The 25504-nt window shown below is 27.3% G+C and overlaps 6 protein-coding genes and 2 non-coding genes across 8 annotated transcripts; 5 read left to right on the forward strand and 3 right to left on the reverse strand.

The window, feature by feature from the left end:
- Positions 1–573: 573 nt before the first annotated feature.
- Positions 574–1689, forward strand: LOC128966077 (ras-related protein Rap-2c-like). The gene has a single exon (XM_054312887.1). The coding sequence runs from the start codon at positions 801–803 to the stop codon at positions 1362–1364; it is 564 nt and encodes a 187-aa protein (XP_054168862.1). The 5' UTR covers positions 574–800; the 3' UTR covers positions 1365–1689.
- Positions 1690–5333: 3644 nt separating this feature from the next.
- LOC128966101 (coatomer subunit beta-like) lies at positions 5334–8820 on the reverse strand. Its single transcript, XM_054312914.1, has 3 exons — positions 8553–8820; positions 5991–8426; positions 5334–5918 (listed from the first exon to the last, which is right to left on the reverse strand). The coding sequence occupies exons 1-3, from the start codon at positions 8641–8643 to the stop codon at positions 5473–5475; spliced, it is 2973 nt and encodes a 990-aa protein (XP_054168889.1). The 5' UTR covers positions 8644–8820; the 3' UTR covers positions 5334–5472.
- A 463-nt stretch (positions 8821–9283) lies between these two features.
- On the reverse strand, positions 9284–9402 carry LOC128966224 (5S ribosomal RNA). Its single transcript, XR_008484701.1, has one exon. It is a non-coding gene; the product is annotated as a 5S ribosomal RNA (ribosomal RNA).
- A 344-nt stretch (positions 9403–9746) lies between these two features.
- On the forward strand, positions 9747–9865 carry LOC128966225 (5S ribosomal RNA). Its single transcript, XR_008484702.1, has one exon. It is a non-coding gene; the product is annotated as a 5S ribosomal RNA (ribosomal RNA).
- Positions 9866–10594: 729 nt separating this feature from the next.
- LOC128966036 (general transcription factor IIF subunit 2-like) lies at positions 10595–11696 on the forward strand. The gene has a single exon (XM_054312839.1). It carries the CDS (start codon positions 10850–10852, stop codon positions 11666–11668), a length of 819 nt encoding a protein of 272 aa, XP_054168814.1. The 5' UTR covers positions 10595–10849; the 3' UTR covers positions 11669–11696.
- An 805-nt stretch (positions 11697–12501) lies between these two features.
- LOC128966111 (uncharacterized) lies at positions 12502–13860 on the forward strand. Its single transcript, XM_054312924.1, has 3 exons — positions 12502–12794; positions 12880–13449; positions 13524–13860. Exons 1-3 carry the CDS (start codon positions 12502–12504, stop codon positions 13858–13860), a joined length of 1200 nt encoding a protein of 399 aa, XP_054168899.1.
- A 3863-nt stretch (positions 13861–17723) lies between these two features.
- Positions 17724–19584, reverse strand: LOC128966010 (peptide methionine sulfoxide reductase MsrB-like; the record flags this gene model as incomplete). The annotated part of the gene is made up of 3 exons (XM_054312808.1): positions 19312–19584; positions 18581–18753; positions 17724–18115 (listed from the first exon to the last, which is right to left on the reverse strand). Coding segments are annotated over exons 1-3 (690 nt in total), but the record flags the coding sequence as incomplete, so codon positions are not given.
- Positions 19585–22600: 3016 nt separating this feature from the next.
- On the forward strand, positions 22601–24626 carry LOC128966009 (probable ATP-dependent RNA helicase DDX56). The gene has a single exon (XM_054312807.1). The coding sequence runs from the start codon at positions 22759–22761 to the stop codon at positions 24583–24585; it is 1827 nt and encodes a 608-aa protein (XP_054168782.1). The 5' UTR covers positions 22601–22758; the 3' UTR covers positions 24586–24626.
- The last annotated feature ends 878 nt before the right edge of the window (positions 24627–25504 follow it).

Consider the following 25504-nt stretch of genomic DNA (forward strand, 5'->3'; position numbering starts at 1 on the left):
CAACAATTATTTATTAACAATAATTATATGATAAAAAAAAATTGCTATGAATTGATGATATGATATATCATATATAAGACGGTATCTCCTAATTATAATCACTGCTAATATATATATATATATATATATATATATATGAGAGACGCCTAACCAGTGATTGGCCATTGATTGCTATCACTAATCACTAACACACAGACAACCATACCATCGATGACTACTAAAAAAAAAACTATCAAACAATTTGTTGTATAGTTTGAAATAATACCTCAGTTTTTTAATTATTATTTTGACAAATAGTTATTATCAAAAAAGTTTTTATTAATAATAATAATAATGTTTTTTATATCAACGAAATATATTTGTTATATAATATATAAATAGTTATTATTATTATTAGTTTATTATATTATAGTGTAATTGTTTTATATATATATATATAATAACTACAAGTATTTAAAAAATTATTAATATATTTAATAGTATTTTTATTATAATAATAGTTTGTTAGTTAGTTATTGTTGAAACAAATTTTGATTGTTTTAATTATCATATAATATATATATATAAGATATATATGATAACCATTGATGACCACTGATAATACCCGAAGGTTTCACACATCATCACCGCAATTGTGACCACAAGTTGTTGTTGTTGTAGTTATTTGTTTTTTTATTGTTGAAGACGGCATATCACACACACACCAACCAACCAACACACCCGTCAGCCACACACAACACACCCCGAAAGACACGGCCAATCAAAGTTGATAGCACACGACGGCAGCAACGGCGGCGGCGATGCGTGAATACAAAGTAGTAGTACTCGGTTCGGGCGGTGTCGGCAAATCGGCACTGACCGTCCAATTTGTTTCCAATACGTTTATGGAAAAATACGATCCGACTATCGAAGACTTTTACCGCAAGGAAATTGAAGTCGATGGCGGCCCGTGTGTACTGGAAATACTGGACACCGCCGGTACCGAACAGTTTGCATCGATGCGCGATCTCTATATCAAGAATGGCCAGGGATTTGTTGTCGTCTATTCATTAACCAATCATCAGACATTTCAGGACGTGAAGAACATGAAGGAACAGATTGTTCGGGTCAAGGGTACCGATCGGGTACCCATTATACTAGTTGGCAACAAATTGGATATTGAACACCAACGCGAAGTGACCACATCGGAAGGTATAGCCCTCGCCCAGGTCTGGTCAGTGCCTTTTATCGAGGCTTCGGCCAAAAGTCGGATCAATGTTAACGAAGTGTTTGCTGAAATTGTCCGCGAAATGAGCTATAATTCGGTTAAAGACAAACCAAACTATTGTTGTCACGGCTGTCGTCCCGTTTGTAATATACTCTGATTTTTTTTGTTGTTGTTGTTGCCTTTAATTGTTAATAATTATTATTATTATTATTAATAATTATTAATAATTAATTTAATTAATTAACTGATATTTTCATCGGCCATTCAATTATCATCCGTCACTCGCCAATCATCATCATCATTGTCTCCCCCCAAGAGATCACCATTTAATTGAATCCAATCAATCAATCAAATCAAACAATCATTTTTTTTTTAAATAACTGTTTTTATTTTGTATTATTGATGATATTATTAGACATTTTAATAATTAATGAATTATAATTAATTGATAGCCTTTACTGTGGTTTAGAGTGCATATATACAGCCCATTATTATTATAATTATAATAATAATTATTATTTAGTATTATTATTATTATTAGGACTAATTAACAAAAAAAAAGTGATTTAAAATAGTTGAATAATATTTTTTTTTCAGTGTCTCTACTGTTTATTACAAGTTTATTACCAATATTTTTGTTGTATTGTATACTAAGTTATTATTATTATACTGTATTTGTTGGTTTCAAACCAATTTATTTTTTTGTTTAAATAATTTTCTGTCATTTAATGATAGATTTTATCACTTAATATATAGTAGTCTCTCAATCAATCGTGTTATAAAAAGTAATAATAATTATTATTAATTTATTATTATTGCAAATCTTTAATGAAAATTATTATAATATTTTATATTTTAATAATTATTGCAAATCTTGAATGAAAATTATTAGAGATATACTGTAAATATATATATATATATAACTGTAGTGTTATTTTTCATTCACGCTCTCAATCATGTTGTATACAATGTGTAGTATCCAAGTAATCAAAATAATAATTATTTTTTATTAATAATAATAATAATAATAAGTTATATAACTATTTAATTAATTGAAAACAAAATAAATCTTATCATTAGTTTATCTCTACCTAAATAAATATATTTTATATATAATGTAATGAGCATTATATGCACTCTAAACCCATAGAAAAAGTAAAGATAGGAATCGTTTTTTATTTAATATATATATATATATATATACATAAAAAATGAAATGTTTTTCATTATAAAAAAAACTATACAAAGTATATATTGAATATATATTATATATTTTTTAAACACAACTCATTGAACATTAAATTTTTATTATTGATAAATTTTACATATAAGGAATTTTATAATATTTTGAATTAATATATATATATATAAATATATATTTAAAATAAATATATAGTAAATAAAAAATCCATTTTAAATGTTTATTTGAGTTGAAATTTTTTGTTATCAATATTTTTTTAATGTTTGTTTTATCGCTGGCAAACATTTTCATTTAAACTGAGGAGGCTATTGAATGGATAAAAAAAAATACGGGTATTTTTATTATACAATTTACGTTTTATATAATGAAATATATATTTTCCAAAAGGGTTTTTACATTTCAATAGTTTTCAACAGTAATCAAAATAAATGGCTAATAATAATAATAATAAATAGGGTTTTAAATGGCAACTATTTACTGGACAATACAATAATTGTGATACAATATAGTCTATTAATTTATTTTGTTGTTGTTAGCTATCGTATCTAATCGTATACATAATATAAGCACCAAATACTGTATATATATATATATATATATATATATATAATATATATATATATATATATTTAGCAATAGACAGCTAACTTCATTCATATCAATTATTTAGTAGACAAAAACCACACATTAAATGGTAATATATTTTATTTTTAATGGGAATGTCCTTAAAATATATATTAAATACAATACTTCATTAATAAATCATATATAATCAGTTGTCAATAAAGTCAAGTACAGTACACTTTATACTGTACTGTAGTGTTAATAGTATTAATAATAAAAAAATAGCAAATGTATTGTCGGGAGAAGTTAATTAAAAAACAGTTAATTCATTATAATTATTATTATTGTTTTATTTTTATTTTCATTTTATTTTTTTTATTTTTTTAAAAGTAAAAGCTGTTTAAGTACAGTATATTTAATAGTCTACTATTAAAGATTATATATATTTATACTAAATAATAAGTCATTTGTCAATAACTATAATAATAATAGAAAGAGAGAGAGAGAGAGAAAGAAAGAAAGAGAGAGAGAGAAAGAGAGAGAACGGATTTCCATATAATAGCTATTTATTTAATTTATATATAATTATTATAACAAAATTTATTATATATATATGAGAAAGAAAGAGAGAGAGAGAGAGAGCTAAAAATTATAATTAATGTGTATTTGATTGGTACAACAATTTATAAATATTTTTTTTTTTTATAAACAATTTATCGATCCTATTGTGTTTGTATTATAAAATTATTATTATTATTATTAAAATTTGTTATTGCATTAGCATTTCAATGCAAAAAAAAGTTATAATTGTCTGCACCGATAATAAGTTTTTTAAAAAAATCAAATTAAATATATATATATAGAGAGAGAGAGACAAAAATATCTTTACTCCTAATAAAAAAATATGTGATAAATTATATATACTTTATTAGTTAGTATATATATATCAATCAGTAAATGTATAGACAGTTTGCAAATGTGAGATAAAACTAACTGTATTTGACTTTTTTAAAAAACTGATTGCAAATGAAGATATTATTAGCGGAAAAAATCACTGTTTATTATTATATACATGTATTTGCATTGCATTAATGGTTTGTAATTTTTATTAAAAAATTTATTTTTTTTTGTGTTAAATTACAACAAAAAACACACACAAACAATGTTTGCCTAACTTAACACATACTTAACAACAATAATATTATATTATATAAGAGGTTATCGCTGGAGGCTTTTGTCACCAATTATTATCATTATTATAGGCATAATGTATAAAATAATTTAGTTTTCCTTTATTTATTTAAATAAATATATACATAATATATACCATATATAAACAACATATATATATATAATCTAATCTATTAAATATATAAAAACCAAATATATATATATATATTAATTATATGACTGTTGAAAATTATTTAATCAAATCAAATATAACATCTACTGTACATTGTATTGTATTGAAGTAATAATTTCAATCACATTTTTGGTCATTTATTATTATTACAGTATTTATATTAATAATTTGATTGTATTAAACATATGACAAATGAGAGCTACATATGATATGACTACTACTACTATCCCCCCCCTCAACTGGGGGTCTCCCTCCTCATCTCATGACATTATCACTAATTACAAAAGGGAAAGGCATTATTGTATTATTATGTAATACCAGTGCTGTGATTATCTCTCTTTTATATTAAGTAAATATATACAGCAGAGAGAGAGAGAGAGAGAGAGAGAGAGAGAGAGAGTAAGTGAGAAATCATATCATTGATAAACATTATCATCCGGGCAAACATCACATCACATCACTGTAATAATAATAATAATAATAATAGCAGTAATATATTATACAAATATAACCCTCTTTTAATAATAATAATAATTTAATGTATTATATTATATCATCAAATTATATGAGATATACTGTATATATATGATATATAAATTTAACTAACAAATCATACAATACCCGGACCTATGGACTATAAAATACAATTGAAAAAGACATACAAATATTTGCATTACTTAATTAAACAATTAAACTAATAATAGTAATAATTATATCAAATAGAGACATAAAAATTTTATTATTATTATTATACAGAGATATTTTTACTTTTATTTTTGTATACATAATCCTATTTTTTTTATTTGAATGCAAACAAACAATCATTTGGTCGCAACACACATCAAATATAATGATTAATAAATAAAAACAAATAAATGGATAATAAATTACCGGTAAATGTAAAAAAACACTTTTATTCTTTAAATAATAATTATAATAATAATAATAGTAATCGTAATAATAATAATAATAAACTTATGATTAAATTATAAAATATATAATTTTTTCCAATTTAGGATCAAAAATAATTATTTAAAAAAAATATTAGTGAAAAATATTTTCTAATAGATACCTTAGATATGATACCTATTTTTAATTTAATAAAAAACAAATTAAAAATCGGACTAATCTTTATATCTATGAGGGTTTGGCCGCCTTTTGCGATGCATTAACTTTATCGCCCAAACTGAGTGCCATTCCCTGCGATTTGGCCCGAATCCTGATATGGCCGGTAACTGGCGAATCGGGTGCCGATTTCTCAATGCTAACATTGGCCAGTGCGTCTTCGCCGAATATAGATTTGGCGTACAAATTGGCGGCCAGAAAACCGCAATCACCCGACAGGGCTTTTTGCGGTGTCAAACATTTCATATTTGTCGCACCAATCAAATGATTCAGATAGTCCTGTAGGTCAGTCAAACCGGTATTGACGGTCACTTTGTTTTCCCATTCAAATTCGGCCCACATTTGCCTAAACTGGGAGTCATTACAGGTGGCGGGTATTATGTAATCCATAATATCGATGTGAATGTCGTTCAAAACTACTACATTACGGTCGGATGTCGAACCAGATATGTCGTACACTTTAATTGGCGATTAAAAAAAATGAGATAATTTTATTTATAGCTAAAGATATACTGTGTGTCAATACAAACCAATATTGCCGAAAATAATTCCGTTCTCAGTTGAGGCCACTTTGACCGATGCTTTGATGTTTGCAAAGTCGTGTGGCGCCAATACCAGCGGTTGCGGCTTCTCTACCAACTTAAGGTCGCCCAACGTTGTGAACTCTAGGGTACAGTTTTGCAGGGTATCGGAACTCTGGTTAACAATCAGGACATCCAGACAAATGTCATACTGGTTGACATTGACATAGCATTCGGCATAGACTGGATCGCTGAATCCGGTCAGTTGCGTTACTTTAGACAATTTGCTGGCCGATATCAAGTCGGCCACATTGACACCCTTTTGGCCGCCGCCGCCCAACGTTGTGGTAGCTGTTGGACCAACATTACCGGCAATGGCCTGCGATAGACTGACGTCGAACTGGTTTTCCATTGATTCGACATTCTTGGACATCAACTGAGTGAATGCCAAGTGATCATCGCTTTCGACATTTCGATTTTTCTTCGTTTTCTGGTGTTTTGATTCTTCCAGATCGGCTTTATTGCTCTGAAGCATACTGTCCAACGAAGAACGCATCTCAGCCAAGAATATTTTGCTAAGAAGTTCAGCCATTTCGGCGTTAATACCATTTTCTGAGCAAATATTTGTCAGAATCATCAGACAGAAAGCAATTCGTTCGAAGTCGTCATCGTTGATGGTTTGGCTAATCAGTTTCGATTTACCCAAATGAAGAATCGATGTCAATATAAGCATCGATTGGGCCAGAAATCGGTTACTTTGTTTACCAGAGCCGACCACTTGTTTGTAACGAAATGCCAATTTAACCAAACAGTTAGCCAAAGCGGTACCAATAAAAAACTCTCCGTTCAACAGATACTGTCTCAGTGGTGGAATGTTAGCCGTCTTTTCTACTTTAGTGTTGACACTCAGTGCCGATTGTGTTGCATACGAACCGTCGGCAGTGACCAGTTTAGCCGCATTCGGTTGACTATTGGTATTAGTAGTCACCGATGTTTCATCATTTTCGGTACCATTTTCCAACTTTTTCAACTCGGACTCGACAATCGGTATGTCGCCAATGGTGGCCAGTATAGCGGTCAGTGCTTCTTGTATCTGGTTTTCATTGTCGTCGCAAAATTCGCCCAAAATCCAGATCAATCCGCGATGAACTTTACCATTGCGAATGACGGGAAACACTTCCAAAATTTTGCTAATTATCAGATTCTTTTGATTCAAATTTTTCTGAATGTATTCGCGGGTAAAGTTAATCACCAGAATAGCGGTACTTTCGTCGTCCGAATTGGTCAACAGTTCGAACAGTGTGGACAACAGTTTACTGGTTGAGACACAATCGGGATATTTCAGACAAATCGAGTGCAATGTTCCCACCAATAGTTGCCGATATTTGTTTGTCTCTTCGCTACTTCCTTGGGATTCGTTTTGTGTCTTCAGTATCTCTTTTTTCAACAGTTGAACCATTTCGTCGACATTTCTTGATGTCACTAAATCCAGTCCAAGACTCAGTATCTTTTGTTTCACTTCCAAATCGGTGGCCACACTCAGTATGCGCAAGATATCCATCAGTGACTCCTGTAGTATACGTTCGGCAGTAGTGGTCGAATCTCTCAGCGCTACCAATCGGTCCAAAACAATCAGTTTGACATTATTGTCACTTTCTTTGATACAGATATCGATGAAACAGTTGGCCGCCGCTCTCAGAGCAGTCGGTGCCTGCGATAGTGTAATCAGTGTGGCGGCCGCTTCGTAGCGGACACTGGCCGACTGTGAGGTGTTCAACAGGTTATAGATGGCCCGTATAAATCTGGATCGTTCGCTAGGGTTGGCGATACAGACTTTGTAGATCAGTTCCACGATTACCAACTGTAGGATGTCGTTGAAACCGCTGATCTGATCGAGACATGAGTTCAGATAATCCAATGCTTTCTTCTGATCCAAATGGATAAGCATTAGAAAAGCGTTACGTTTGCAACTGGCGTCGGCTTCGCGCGAAAGAAAGTCCAATATAACGTCGGGTGCGTCGGGTATCAGCTGTTCAAAGTTGACATAGATCTTGAAGATGGCCAGAACAGCGTTACGCCGGACATACGAGTGGCGATGTTCGAGACACACCCGAATGGCCGGCATCAGCGGTTCCAATAGTTCCGGTTCTTTGAGTTTACAAAGAAATCTCAGTGTCGACCCCCGTATGAACTCATTCGGATGTTGAAGATCTTTACGATAGGCATCGCATACGAGTATCATTTCGTGCAACAGTTTACCATCTGAGCCACGTTTCGGTACAATCTCCCAGAATATCAACAACAACTTCTTGATCTGATGGTCATCGGATGGCAGACAGTAGCGGATGACAGTCATCAGCATATTTGGCGGAAATTTTTCGCCATTCAGTATATTGTAGATCAACTTCTTCAGGGCTTCGGTTCTTGACTTAACGTCGCCCTTCTCTGTGTCAGTGAAAATATGTCAATTAAAATAAATAATTAATATATCAATAATCGGCCACACAATCGGGTGACACCGAAATCAATCGATTGGCCACTCAATCGGGTGGCCAAACAACAACAACAAACCTAAATCGTTTCTGATGGTCATTTCGCTGACCGTATCGTCGGCTTCCGTATTGATCAATGTATAGCATATCGAATCGGCTGCTGAAGACATGGCTGATTAGATATAATGTCGGCGGATAACTGGTCACCGACAGATTTTCTGGTCAACAAAATAGCGGGTGTTTTCGGGTAAATACTACTTATTATTATTATTATTATTTTTCGGCTGATTTTTGTTTGTTGTGTTTGAATACACACTTCAAGACACGTCAACATTGACTGTAATATTAATATTATTAATAATATTGTATTGTATTGTATACACACATTGGAGTCATACATAAACACTGTTACACATTATATTTAATAGACTATAATACGGTATTATTTAAATAACTATATATTTGTAATTTAATTATAAAAACTTGATATAATTTACCATGTTATTATTTATTTATTGTTTTAGTTAAATATATAAACAAATTAACATTTTTTTAATTGCAATATTTTATTTTGTAATATTTATAAAATTAGGTGTAGTAGTAGTAGTAAAATACAATTTAAAGTTTTTTAAAAAAATGTTACACTGTTTGTGTATAACAAGTTAGTTAATATGTACTAATTTTAGCCGGCTTAATTATCATTTAATAATCTATATTTTAATAATAATATAGATAATACATTGGTTATTAAAAATCAAACATTAAAAAAAATAAAAACTAAAAATTAAAAAAAAATTATACAAAAAAAAATGTCTAGGACACCCGGTATTCCCAGGTGGTGTCCCTCCCAAGTACTAACCGGGCTCTCGGCTGCTTAACTTCGGTGATCGAACGAGAACCGGTGCTTTCAGCGTGATATGGCCCTAGACATCAATGTTAGATTAGCTAGATGATTTTATTAATAATATTAATTACTAATGCAATATGTATTAGCACAAGTAATAATTATTATTATTATAGTTTCAATTATACAAACATTTATAATACAACAGTTTAATAAATACATGTATATTTATAACATTTTAAATACCATTTAATACATAATTCATACATACTATTAATATATATATTATATATCATATATTGGGATTGTATAATACAATTTGTATTACACATGTATGATTGATACTGTAATAATAATTATTATTATTACTTGCTAATACATATTGTATTATTATTATTAATAAAATCATCTAGCTAATCTAACATTGATGTCTAGGGCCATATCACGCTGAAAGCACCGGTTCTCGTTCGATCACCGAAGTTAAGCAGCCGAGAGCCCGGTTAGTACTTGGGAGGGACACCACCTGGGAATACCGGGTGTCCTAGACACTTTTTTTTGGTTATTTTTTTATATTGTTAATTTGTTAATTGTAAAATTGTTAATTTTTGTTTATAATTTGTTCAATGTTTTTTTTTAATAAAATAACATTTATTATTATTAAAAATAAGTATTTTTTCAATAATTATTTATGAATTATAGTTAGATAAGATAATTAAGCTGGTAAAATTTTTAATTAATTATATAATAATGGTTTCTATAATACATATATATATACAAACATTGTAACACTTATTATCTATAGTTTAAATTAATGAATAATTATTGTATTTTACTACTACTACTTTTACTACTAATTTTTATAAATACTACATATAAAAATTGCAATTTATAACTTTAATTTTTGTTATTTTATAAAAATATACTATTTAAATAAAAATAATAAAATAAATAATACAATACTATAATAAAAATTTTAAGATTCATTTTAGTAGTCAATTATATATATATTTAAAAATTTTTTAAAATAATTATTAATCATTAATATTATATTATATAAAATTTTTAATCAACTTAAATACAAATAATTAATTTTATACAAATTATGTTTGCATTTGATTGCAATAGTCTATTAAGGAGTTATTTTTTTGTATAGTTAAGGTATAATATATTATAAAAGTTTAAAAACAATTTTAATATTACATTATTATTCATTAGTATACTATATTAAAAATATTTGCTAACAAAAAATAATACACACTTTTAGTATTACTATCATTCAAATCATTCAAAGTTTAAGTGATTTAATAAATTATAAATACTTTAATAAACTTTATACTATAAAGTATACTAAAAACTAACATTTTTTTTTGTTAACTATGAATTTGAAATTTGAAATTTTATTTTTGACATTCATTTGACATTATAAGCAAACAATATATTAATTATTTAAGTTTTTATCATCAATTTATTTTAATTAAAATTAAATTTTCATACATTTTATTTGGGGGGAGAAATAAATTAATAAATAAATTATGAATTCAATTGATAAGACAACTGAATTAACTGGCGATGATAGTAGGGATCAGTTGATGGACCAATCGGTAGTTGACTTGTCGTGTCTGTCGCGAAATGTTTGGCTAATAAAAGTACCGAAATATTTGTCGAAACGTCTGGAAAATTTGAAACCAATGCAAGAAATCGGAAAATTAGTCATGAATTTGGACGACAAACAGAAAGGCCTAAATCAAGTGTTGTGGAAATTGTCGCCCAAATTGTTGTCATCGGCGGACACTGACTGCGGGGGTGGCGGTGTAGACGATAAGGAAAACCAACAGCAATTGATGTCGCCTACCGAACACATCATTACATTTGCATCGGTAGACAACCAATTGATGACCGTTTTCTCGGAAAACACTACCGAAACAAATGAGACCCGTATTGAGGGTACAGTAGTCAAGAGGGGTGACTGTAGGCCGCGTGAGTCGACCAGTTATCTAGATTTTCAGCGATTACGTGCCAAACGAGCCGACAAAACTCTACGACCGGTCATCCAATTGGATCGTTCGATAACTGTATTCAAACCGATTTCGGGTCATTCGTCTACCAGAACCGGTAGTCTGGGTCCCAGACCTGAGATTAAGTGCAAATATGACAAACCTGTTGTCAAGAATATGCTATTCCAGGCCTACGAAAAGCATCGGTACTATACTATGCGAGATCTCGAACGGCTAACACTTCAACCATTATATTATCTCAAAGAGATTGTACGGGAAATATGTGTCTATAATATACGTAATCCACACAAATATATGTGGGAATTGAAACCAGAGTTTAGAAATTATAAAAAATAATTTTTTTAATTATATTATATTTTAATTATTATATTATTAGTATATATTGTATTTTTTATGTGTTGACTAAATTTTTTTAACAATTATTTTTATTCACAACTTTGTTATTATATTTTATATGTTTAATACATTTTTTAAAATAATACTATTCTCTAATCATTTTTGTATTATATATATATAAATAGTTATGATATTTGTATTTTAGAAATTATTTTTTATAAAACAATTATACAATTTATTCAAATAAAAATAATCAATTTTTTTTTAAAAAAAAGGTTTAATTGTAGTTTTTAAAAAGCTAGTTATAATTACATTATTTTTATTTTTAAAAAATAAATAATATTAATAGATACAGTATTATTAATTTAGTTTTTTATTGCTTGTATTATACCTGTATCACATTAATCAAATAATAGTTTACCAATTAATATATTATACTGTAATATAGGTTATAAATATGTTATACTGTACTTTAAATAATAAAACTGTTTCATTACAAACAAAACCAAAACAATTATGGCCTCAACGCTATTATACTCTTAAATATCGTTAACATATTTATTGTTTAGACAATAACTTAATAGCAATAAATATGAAAAAGTAATTTAAGTCAAGTGTAAAAAAAATTGACCAAATATTGAGTTAATAAGTGTATCATTGAATGGCAGACAATATTGTTTTGGTTTTGCTTATAATGAAACAGTTTTATACAATATTGTAAATAACTGTAAATATAAACAAAAAACTTTTTGTTTGTATTTTAATTATAACATTGAATTGAATTTGAAAACCAGTTTTATATTTATTGTATATATTTGATTGACTGAACAATTATGAGACCAAAAGGCAAAACACGTTTTAACAGAAAACAAGTGAAAGTCAAAGACAGAGACATCGATCTGTATAAAGAAGTCTTGAAAAAACAATTGAAAAATAAAAGATCAGATATTATTCTGAAGAGGAATAAAGAAAAATCAGATCAAATGAACCGTCAAAATGATGTCAACAATGATGTCAGCGATGAGATAATCGATGCAAACATTGTTTGTTTGATGATGTGTTTGAAGTCATTCATCGATTGTCTCAATCATTATCTTAATTGTCTCACAGATGAAACAACAAGAAGGTTACCTATCATTTGTGTCTAATATATTATATCCTAAGAAATTGATTCAATACTTAATAAAACTATTTTTTTTGTTATCAAACAGACGTTTGAATGAACATTTGGCCGAAATTACCGACATTTATGATAATCTTAGTAATCAAATGCAGTCATATGTCAACAGTTCCGGTGACGACAACTATGACAACAACAATGATAGTGTTGTCGACCTTGCGGTCAATAACCGCCGTAATAGCGATTCAAATATCGTAAAAGCAGAGAAGCTTACATCAGATTCTGATGACAACAAAAATCCAATCATTTTCTCGACATCAGTGGACAATCCGACAAAATTAACGCAAAGATTTGTGCGTCGATTTGGAAGTCTTTTCCGTTTGTCTCGATTGGTGACACCTTTTAATAAATTGATGCGAAGACAATCACCTTCAGAAGCGACCGTAACGGCAGACAATTCATTGGTCATCTCATCATCTGATGTATCGTTTAATGGAAATAAAGCTAAAGAAGAAGAAGAACCGATTGCCAGCACATCTAAACAGATGTCAAACACTGGACATAATGTCATTTCAAACAACATATTAGTTATTGAACGACAAATTAATATATATTTTCTCAGTATATGGTCTGAAGTATTTCAAATTTTATCTTATAAAAGGTAAGACCATTCATAATGAATACATAATAAATATTATACTAATTATTAAATAAAATATATATTTAATTTGATAGTCAAAGAATTGATCAACAATTTAGGCCAACTATTGAACGATTGCGGACTAGTCTTCGGAGTATTAATTTCGACCAACAGTTATCTGGTATTAGATTAACACATTTGGCCACATATGAGATGGCTTTCACTGACGCAACAATTGAACAATTGGTTGGACATCATATGGATGAAGATAATCAACAATTATTAGGTGATAATGAATTGCCTGTCGATCAGGAGATTCAAGATATCGTTGAAGACGAAGAAGAAGAAGTAGAAACCGTTGCTACAGATAGTGGTAAACCATTCTCGACTAACTCATCCGATTCTAATGAAGAAGACCTTTTAGACGGATAACTGTTTAATCAAATCTTAATTAATTGAAATTGTTTTTATCAGACATTAATTGCCAAAATTGTTTGATTAATAATCAAAGTTTTATATATATTTATAGTTAGAAATATACAGTATATTTGTACAGAGATACCGACAACTATAGCGTTAGTGTTGACGACCTTACAGTCAATAACCGCCGCCAAAACAGCGATACAAATATGAAAGAGAAAGAAGAAGAGTTGAGATCAGATTTTGATGACAATAATCCAATAACTTGCTCGACATCTGTGATCAATCGGACAAAATTAACGGAAAGATTTGTGCGTCGGTTTGAAAACATTTTCCGTTTGTCTCGTTTGGTGACACCGTTTACTAAACTTATGAGAAGAAAATCGTCTTCAGATGCAATCGTATCCGCAGCTAAGTTACCAATCAGTTCATCATCTGATGCATCGTTTAAAGCGAATGACAACAAAGTTGTTGATAAAGAAGAAGAAAAAGAAGAAAAACCGATTGCCAGCACATCTAAACAGATGTCAAATACTGGCCATAATTTCGTCTCAAACAACATATTAGTTATTGAACGACAAATTAATACATATTTTCTCAATATATGGTCTGAAGTACTGAGAGTTTTATCTTATAAAAGGTAGGAACCATTTCATAATAAATAAATAATAAATATAATACTAATTATTAAATATATATTTTTATTTATTAGGCAAAGAATTGATCCACAATTGCGAACAACTATTGAACGATTACGGACTAGTCTTCGGAGTATTAATTTCGACCAACAGTTATCTGGTATTAGATTGACTGCCGTAGGTTTGGCTACATATAAAATGGTTATAATTGACGCGACAATCGATGAACCATTGGTTGGACATCATATGGATGAAGATAATCAACAATTATTAGGTGATAATCAACTACCTGTCGAACAGGTATTACACGATGAACAAGAAGAAGAAGAAGAAGAAACCATTGCAACAGACAGTGGTAAACCTGTTTCAAATGAATCGTCCGATTCTAATGAAGACATATTAAACGGATAGTAAAGTATAATATGTTTTTTAGTCAATCATTTAAAAGTATTTTTAACAAAATAATTGCCAAATTTTTTTTAAAAAAAAATTATATTATTATTATTAAAATGATTACAAATTTTCAATTGAATATATTTGAGATAAAAAAAAATCAAATTTTTTTATAATCAAATATATTATTATATATTGTGATATTTTTTTTAATTAAAATTGTTTATTAATATCTATTAATATATTTGTTTGTATCGTCAAATTGAAAACAATTTATTCAACAACAACAACAAATATAAAGTAATTAAATTTTACTTTTATTTAAATAATGTATAAAAATATATTGAATTTTTAAAACTATTGATTATTATTATTAACATTGTTTTCTATATAAGTAAAATAAAATTTAGCTAAATTATTAATTATTATTATTATTATTATCAATAATAGCAAATTTGATTAGATTTTTATCAAACTATTGTATTTATAAAAATAATAATATTTGATATACAATTGCAATATATTGATGCAAAATAAAATTCAATTATATTTTTAAATTAGGTTTTTTTTAAAAAAAAAATCTAACAATTTATACGTGTTGTCTATTATTTTTTCAAAATTACAACTAATGTATATATTGTATTACAAGTTGTAATTTTTTAAATCAATGATTAATTAGTTTTACTATTAATATTGATTAATTAGTTTTACTATTAATATTGATTAATTAGTTTTACTATTAATATTATACAGTATTATACCAATTGTTAAAACAAAATTTTTTTATAAACAATTCAATTATTAATTCAAAAAAACAATTGAATTTTCCTTATATAGTAGTATCCAATAAAATATATGTCAATTTTTGAATAAATGGATAAATAAATAGTTTTATATTCAAAACAATAATAAAAAATTGAAATGTATAATTAAATTTATTTTTAGCGTCAATTTTTTTTTATATTGTTGTTAACAAAGTTTAATTAACAATTGAGTTTTTTTTCTATTAAATATTTTTATATATATATTTATAATTGTATACATAAAACAACAATTGTATAATAACAATATACAGTATTATTATTGAATAAGTCATTTAAAAAATAATACATTTTTAAAAAAACTGTGATTATGTAATATTATAATCTTTTTTTTCAAATACATTTAGCACGTAATTAAAATTTGTTACATTATTGTTATTATTATTATTATTATTATTATTGTAATTCAATTTTATTTTAAATTTATATATATATATTATTTAATTAAAAAATCCATACAATCTATATATAATCTGAATTATATATCATAATAATTATAATCACTGCAAATCTCTGAATCTTATAAATAACTAGAAATATATATATAAATAATTTTTTTTTTCATTTAAAAAATATAAATATATAGTACTTTAGTATTTTTCTCACCAATTGTTTCATTCATTATTCAAAAAAAAAAATTAAAATTCCTTATATATATAAAACACATTAAGATTCACATATCTATGACTAGACTATTATTATTATTATTAATTTATTTATTTATAATTTTAATAATTAAATTCATATCTATACTAAAAAGTCATTTTTTTTGTTGTTGAGATTTTTCTGCTATTTATAAAATCCTAAAATTCAATTTTCAACTATCAAATCGTTTTTTATAGTAGTTTTATATAAAGTTTAGCAATAATTCAATTATAAAATCTTATAATTTGCATATTAATAGTTAGAAAAATTTATGATAAGATATTGTATAACTAAATAAACTATATAATCATTTAAAAATAATAATATTAATAAATAAATAATTAAATTATAAATTGTTTTCGACATAAAATAACAAAGCAATTAAAAACAATAATAATAATAAATATAAAGTATTAACAATTATTTAAAAAAAATAATAATATCATTAAAAATAACAATAAATAATATAATAAAAATCAATTAATGATTTCAGAAGCCATAATCTCATTTGTTGAAACTCTGGTAATATATATATATATATATATACCATATATATATTAATGATATAAATATATTTATATATATTTATAAATGCAATGATGAATAAATATAACTTAAAGACAATTTGAAAATCAATAAATACATAAAAGTATATAATAATTACTATAATATGTATAATAATAATAATAATAATATATTTTGTTTGTTTTTTTTGTTGTATATATAATTTGACATTTATCTATATATATATATATATATATATATATATATATATGTATATATATATATATATATATACATGTATATATATATATATATGTATGTGTGTGTAAGTGTGTGTGTGTATGTCTGTGTGTATGTGTGTGTATGTAAGTGTGTGTATTATATGTGATTTAATTTGATAAAATGAGGTCTCTCATAAAAAATAAAAATATATATAACTTTTAAATTATATATTATTATTAAAATTTTTGTTTGTTTGTTTCGGAAAACACAGTTATTTTTGAAAATTTAATTAAAAGTATTTAATTTATTTAATTATTATTTTTTTGTGGCACACATACTAAAAGCTCATCCATAAAATTTTTCTTGTTATTGTTGTAGTAATAGTAGTAGTATTCAAACGATCAGCTCATCCATATAGACTACAAGGGAGGCGGACAGTTAGGTTACAGTTTAGCTGTATATATATATATATATATATATATATATATATTGTATGGTTTTGAGGAGGACTTCCGGTTCAGACTTTTCGGATTAAATCAGATCAGAGATGTGTTTCCATTAAAGTCTTATTATTATTATTATTGTGACTTAAATTGAGACTCGTTTTACCAATAAATTGATTTTTAACTTTATATATATTATTATAGTTATAATTATTATTATTATTATTATTTAAATTTTTATTATTGCTATTATTAGTTGTTATTGTCTTCGGCGGCGCCGGCGTTATCTTCGTCGTCGTCGTCGTCATTATCGGTGATGAGATTCTTTGAGACGACAACTTATTTTTCTCATTAATTGTATCATCAAAATGATGTCCATTGTTGGCTGCCGTCGTCATCATCGGCGGCGGCACACTATCAGTGACATCACTATCCGTATTGAAGAACTTGAGTGCCGATGAATTAATACAAAATCGTTTGCCAGTGGTTTTGGCCGGTCCGTCGTCAAAGACATGGCCCAAATGGCTGGCACATCGGGCACAGGACACTTCGGTTCGGGCCACGTCCGACTTGACGGCCAACAACAATAGATTACTGCCGACTGATTGATTGATTGATAATATTAATAATAATTGATGATAAATGAAAAAAATATAATAAGTTTAAAACAAAATTATATTTATAAAAAATAATAGTTAGCAAAAAAAAATGTTATCTCAAAAAAAATTTAACTAATTTCCGATTGATTTATTATAACTTTAGATAAACTATATATTGAATATGTAATGTGAAAATCGTGTAAAATATTTATCATTTATAGTGTTTTATTATTTTTTTGTTGGTTATATTATTTATATATTTTATATTTTTTAAAGGAAATAAAAGGGTTTTAAATGTCTATTTATATTTTTTTCAACACAAAAAACAGCTTATCAATTATTTGTAGATATCATATATCATATACTAAATAGTAATCTCTAATTAGTTTTTTTATAAAAATTTTTGTTTGTTTGTTATCAAACTATTTTTGTTTTTATTGTTTGACAGCTCATACATACATACATACCATGAGATAAGTCGATATTAAGTTTGACTTTTGAGTTATTGATGACACCGTCAAATGCCGGCCAACCGCAGCCACTGTCGTACTTGGATTGCGATGAAAATATCGGTTCACCGCATACTACACAACAGTATAGGCCGTCATCATTGAGTTTAAGGTATTCACCAGTAAATGGTCTATTAATTTCATATAAATATTATATTATATATTAAATATATTGATTTTTATATTCAGATATTGATTATCAGATAAAATAATTTTTTTAAAGTATATAAATAGTAGTCTATTATTATTCTGATGTAAAATAATGAATTTATTTTTGTTTCTCTCTCTCTCTCTCTCTCTCTCTCTCTCTCTCTCTCTTTCAAGGGTGAGTCTACTAAATATAATGATTAATGATATTACAATACATTATTATAATAATCACAATTTGAAATTCAACAAAAAAAAAGTGTTAAATTATTTATCCAAAAAAATAAAATAAAAATAAATCTATAAATTCAATAGAAAGCTGTATGTAAATCAATAATTATAATTATAATAATAAAAAAAATTATATGTATATAAATTTTTAATTATCAAATAATCGTGTGTTTGAAAAATTCAAATTATTAAATCATTAAAAAAACAATAATCTATTGTATTGTATAAAATTTAAATTTTATATTTAAAAATATAAATAAATTATTTTTTAAAAAATAATTGATTTGAAAAAAATATTTAAAGACACAAACCTTTCGGTAATTTTATGCTGAGTTACCCTAACTTGAAGTGGTGTCAAATGTTTGACCAATTCATCCCTTTCCTCTTTGCTTAGCATACTATTTGTTGGTGACGATGATTGATGATTGTTTTGCATAGTTTTTTGTTGGGGTAATTGTGTCTATACTTTCCAATTGATTCAATAATAATAATAAATAGACACACTTTGCTATTGATTTTATTTGGGGGATCAATATTAGTAGATCACTAGTAGTAGTAATAGTAGAGTAGATGCAGATCTGCGAAATGTCACCACAAAAAACATAAATATATTATATATATATATATATGAAAATCACTGATAATTATTAACAGTCAATACAACATCAACACAGACACACACATATGGTTTTTTCACTAAAATATATTTTGATAGCATAGACAGATAAATATATTTTTTTTAAAAAGTATAATAATTACATATACATGTATAATATATGTCTATGTGATATACAGTACTGTATAACTTATATTATATATAAATTATATCTCATAAAAATTTTTATACATGAAATATACTGTACAGTATTGTCAAATGTATATAAATGTTATACTACTAACTAGTAGTAGTAGTAATAGTTAAATATCATTAGATAGTAGAGACAACACATGAATTGTGGATTTTTTTTGTTGAAATTGCATGCAATCATAATAATAATAATACTTTAATAATAATATTCACACAACACTAGACATACACACATACACACAGTGTTTATGCAATACCTGTTCTCCAGGTATGGGCACTGGTCTAGTGATTTAACAAACAATGCTAATAATAATAATAAAATTTAAGTGTATGTGTATAATATATATATTAATATATAAATAAATACAAACCTTTAATAGTTTTATTTTTTTCTCCAAAAAAAACTAATAAAAATAAAACAATATTTTTTTCTCTCTAAATGACGCTCATATATATATAGTTAATAATAATGATAATAATAATTGTTTGTTTCAGCAAACCATGTTATATAGTATTAGCACAACCATTATAAACCATTTATAATTATATATATATATATATATTTATTATATGTATATTTATATTTTCAAGGATTTCACGTCAAAATAAAAATACAGTACACAACTAAAAAACAACTCTCAGTTGTTATTATTAATAAATATTATATTAATTTTAATATACATTTTTCAAAGATATACAGTATATATATATATATATATATATATATATATATATATATATAGAGAGAGAGAGAGAGAGAGAGAGAGAGAGAGATTCAATGAGTATTTAATTTTCAATGTTATTTGCTTTTAAAATACTCTTCACATTCAACATTAATATATAAATATAAATATAAAAACACTTACATTAGACAAAAACACTCTTAACACATAAAAATTTCACTTTTTTCCCAATGTTTTATATATATATATATATACTGTAGACTACTATGTAATATATTTTTAGCAAATGAAAAAAAATATCATTTGTATTGTTGTTTTGCTGGTTTAGTAGTGTATATATTTTATATCATCACTACTACTACACTAGTCTAGTGTTAGTCATCCATTCAGTGATGATCTAACAGTGCTCTCTATCTATCTCTAACATACATACATATATACAGCATCATAGCTCTCGTCATCATCAGCTCAAGCAGGCATCAGCTCAGGGAGTGTATATACCAGAGCATTGGTATATAAATTTATATATGTTTGTAATAGTGTAATAAAATTCTATCGGTTCGCGCAGCATACGGGTTCACCCGCCCCACTATATACGGTATTGTATTGTAAAATACTGTACTATAACAGTATATACGGTATATAATAGACGACCTAAAAATAAATGTATCCGTCAAATATCAATTGTAATGTAAATATAAAATACATATAATAATGAATGAATGGTATTTCAAATATTGTATTAATAAATTTATATAAGTTATTGAATTTATTATATATATATATTTTTTTATTGTTTGGACTTACCATTTAGGGTGTGTATGTGTTTTGGGCTAAATAGTTGTTAAAAACATTTATTAATATTTATTAATAATAATAGAAATAAATGTAGACTAAATACACAATATATATATACAGTATATACAAATAAATGTTAATATATATAGAGAGAGAAAAAATTTGTTAAAATGTTTACACTTTTATTTAATATAAAATTTACTAAAATGTTAACAAACGTCAAAGTTTTCATTAACTTTTTTGCTGTTATTGTTGTTGTTAGTGTTGATTAGCACAACAACAACAACAACAATAATAATTTTTTAAATGTTAAATATTTATACAGAAAATTTAAAAAAAAACTAGATTTTCTTTAAGGATAATTATATATGTAGTCAACCAATTAAATGTGTTATTAATTATGTTTTTATTTATTTGAAATTATTAAAAAAAAATTGAATTAATCTCTGAAGCAAATCATATGAACTAAATAACAAAAAATAAATAAATAATAAAAAAAATTGTAACAAATTATAAACTTATTAAAAGAAAATTTACAATAATATTTATATTAAAAAAAACAATTAAATGTTTTTTTTTAAAAACAAGATAATTAAAGGGTAAAAGATTTTTTTAACTGCACCCTATTGTTTAAATAATAATAAAAATATTATATGATACAACTAAATTTATAAATATATATATAATTTTTTTAAAAAAGGTTATCATAAAAAATGCAAAAATATACGGTATATAAAATTTACACAAAAAATAAGATAATCTAAATTTTATATAAACTTATTATTATTTTTTAAAATAAATTTCCTTTTAACTTATTGATTAATTAAATTGATTATTATTATTATTACATATAATACAGATAGTAAATAATTATATGTTAATATATTATTATTAAATTGTAAATAAAATTTTTACTATTTATTATTATCCATAATTTTTACGGTCAAAATTCATTTATATATATATATATTAAAATATTATTAATAAAATACTATTAAAATAAAATAAATTAAAAGATGGTCTGGTTTTATATTTATAAAAAAATATACATAAAATAATAATATATATTAAAATTTTCTACACTAATCACACACACCACTGTCCCTAAACCTACCCGAACCTCTAAATAGGTTAAGGTAATAGTGTGTCCGTAAAAAAATCAGTTCAATTAATTAATTGATTGATTGATTGAAATAATAATAATATAATAATAATATTTATTTGAAAAGTGCGGTCAAAAAAAACTAGTGATCATATGATTATTAAATATAAAATGTTTAAAATGTATAATAAATTTTTTTAAAAAGCATTGCAAAAGTATTTAACGCATGCGCTGTGCGTATCATAACATAAACCACGTGTTTATTATTAAATGCTTTTAACCGTAAATTAAAAAAAAAAACAATCAATTGTTTGAATCCAAATAATTGTCACCAAAACAACTGATCCCACAATAACAGTGGTCACTGATGATGACAATGGCCACTAACGATGATAATGATGATAAACATATTGATGACGGTGACGATGGTAGTGATGATGACCAGATTCTAGAGTTCAATCAAATGGGTCTCGACTCGAGACTGTTGCGGGCCATCGATGGCCAGGGATGGCACACACCGACACTGATCCAGGAAAAGGCTATACCGCTGGCACTCGAAGGCAACGACATACTGGCCAAAGCCCGTACCGGTACCGGAAAGACGGCTGCCTTTGCACTGCCCATACTTAACGGATTGTTGGCCATTAAAGATCGTTTGAGTGGTGGCGGCGGCGGTGGAATCGCCGTCGATGACGACAACGATGTCAATGGACGACAAATCCGTGCTCTGGTGTTGTGTCCAACTAAAGAACTGTCTCATCAAATCACTGAACATTTCAAACAATTGACAACCTATTGTTCGCGTGAGATCACCGTTATGGACATCGGATCGGGTCGTGTCGAAGATCTTCGGGCTATTATGACAGCCGAAACGCCAGACATTGTTGTGGGAACACCCAGTCGTGTCCTTAAGCATATCGAAGCCAAACATTTGCCAAATCTAAAGGATCAGCTAAAGTATTTGGTAATCGACGAATCGGATCTGATGTTTTCATTTGGTTACGAACAAGATTTGACAAAAGTATTGAACGAATCGCTACCGAAAATCGGTTGCCAATCGTTTCTGACATCGGCTACACTGAGCACTGATGTCAAGACACTGAAAAAACTATGTCTACACAATCCGGTAGTACTGAAACTGGAAGAACCAGAACTACCGCAAAGTGATCGACTGATTCAGTATCACATTGAATGCGACGAAGAAGATAAGTTTGTTTTGATAACATCGTTGTTCAAGTTGGGCCTAATTCGTGGCAAAACTATTATATTTGTCCGATCGGTTGATAGATGTTTTAAATTGAAACTATTTCTGGAACAGTTCGGTATCCGATCGTGTCTATTGAATAGCGAACTACCCGTTACCAGTCGATGTCATGTTGTCCAGCAATTCAATTCGGGTGTCTACGATATTATCATTGCCAGCGATGAGAAGTGCTGTGCGGATGCCGCCCAACGCAAGAAGACTACCACAAGAGCCAACAAGAAACCGTCGAGAAAGACGCGCAAACAAGACGAAGAGTACGGCGTTTCGCGCGGTATTGACTTCAAGTACGTGTCGAATGTCATCAACTTTGACTTTCCCACAACTGTCGAATCGTATACACATCGTGTAGGCCGAGTGGCCAGAGGTCAGGATTCGGAAACTGGAACCGTATTATCGTTGATCAATACCCAAGAGAAACCCTACTTTGATTTGGTTCGGTCGACATTTAACGATAGCGGCGGCGCCAACTTTAAGCCCTATCAGTTCAAAATGGAAGAGTTGGAAGCGTTTAAATATCGGACAAAAGATGCACTGAGAGCTGTAACCACTATTGCCATACGCGAGGCCCGACTCAAAGAGATCAAACGCGAGATGTTAGCCTCGCAGACATTGAAAAGCTATTTCGATGCCAATCCCAAGGATCATAAAGTGTTGAAACACGACCGAGCTCTGCATACTGTCAAACAAAAGATGCATTTACGGGATGTTCCCGACTATATCGTACCGCCGACACTCAGATCGATGGTCAGATCGAAACCGAAGTCGAATAGGGCTCTGGAAGAAGAGGCGAGTCTTAGTTATACACCGAAACGTAAACGAAAGCCCAAACACGTTAGAAATAAAGAGATGATGAAAGATAACGATCCGCTCAAGACGTTTAGGTTGAAGTCGATTAAGTCGAAAAAGAAACTAAAGAATCGTAGAAAATGATTATCAAAAATAATAATTATTTAAGAAAAAGTTTATTTTATTATTTTTTGTTTGTTTGTATAATTCAATTCATGTAATCTAAAAGCTTTTTTTAATAACAAAATTATATATCATATCTTATAATTTACGAATAAATTTTTTTTGGTTAATAATTGATTGATTAGAAGATCTTAATTATGAACAAGTGATGTATATATGATATACATATGATATACAATAACTTATGGGTTTGGCTAAGGGTTTAAAAAAAGTTTTTTTTTAATTGACATTTTGTGTCAATACTGACAAATAAATTAGTTTACTGTACTAAATATCAGTAAAGTTTTTTGATTTTTTTATATATAAAAAACTATATCATTGACTAATTAATTATTAATTAATTCAAGTTTTAACTTTGACTGTAATATTAATTAAATGTCAATTCATATGTTATATAATTTTTCTGTATTCAATGTGTGTGTGTATGTACAGTATATACAGTAATACAGTATATGTGTTTTATTCATCAAATATATTCATCTAAATAACATCAAAATTAATTAATTAATAAAGTTTATACAGTTTATTATAAACTAATAGTCACTTATTATTATTATTATTAATAAATTTAATACATTTCCATACAAATAAAATTAAAACATTGACTATTGACTGCACATATATTTAGGGAAATATTTTTTTGGGGCGTTTTTCCTCTCTTTCTTTCTCTCTCTCTCTCTCTCTCTCTCTCTCTCTGTAACCATAAGTCCAGTGATTTTGCGTCGAAAAAAAAATTTTCTAAACTGTATGTGTATTACACACACAACAAACATACAGTAATTTACTAAATATTAGTATTGAGTTTTATATGATATATATATATGTAGAGATAATACACTAGTTTTTCAGTGTATTTTCCATTCAACAAATGATTGGCTTA

This window comes from Oppia nitens, unplaced genomic scaffold (assembly GCF_028296485.1).
Source record: "Oppia nitens isolate AA-2021 unplaced genomic scaffold, nextdenovo-longstitch-racon4-pilon3 scaffold19_pilon_pilon_pilon, whole genome shotgun sequence".
Classification (NCBI taxonomy): Eukaryota; Metazoa; Arthropoda; class Arachnida; order Sarcoptiformes; family Oppiidae; genus Oppia; species Oppia nitens.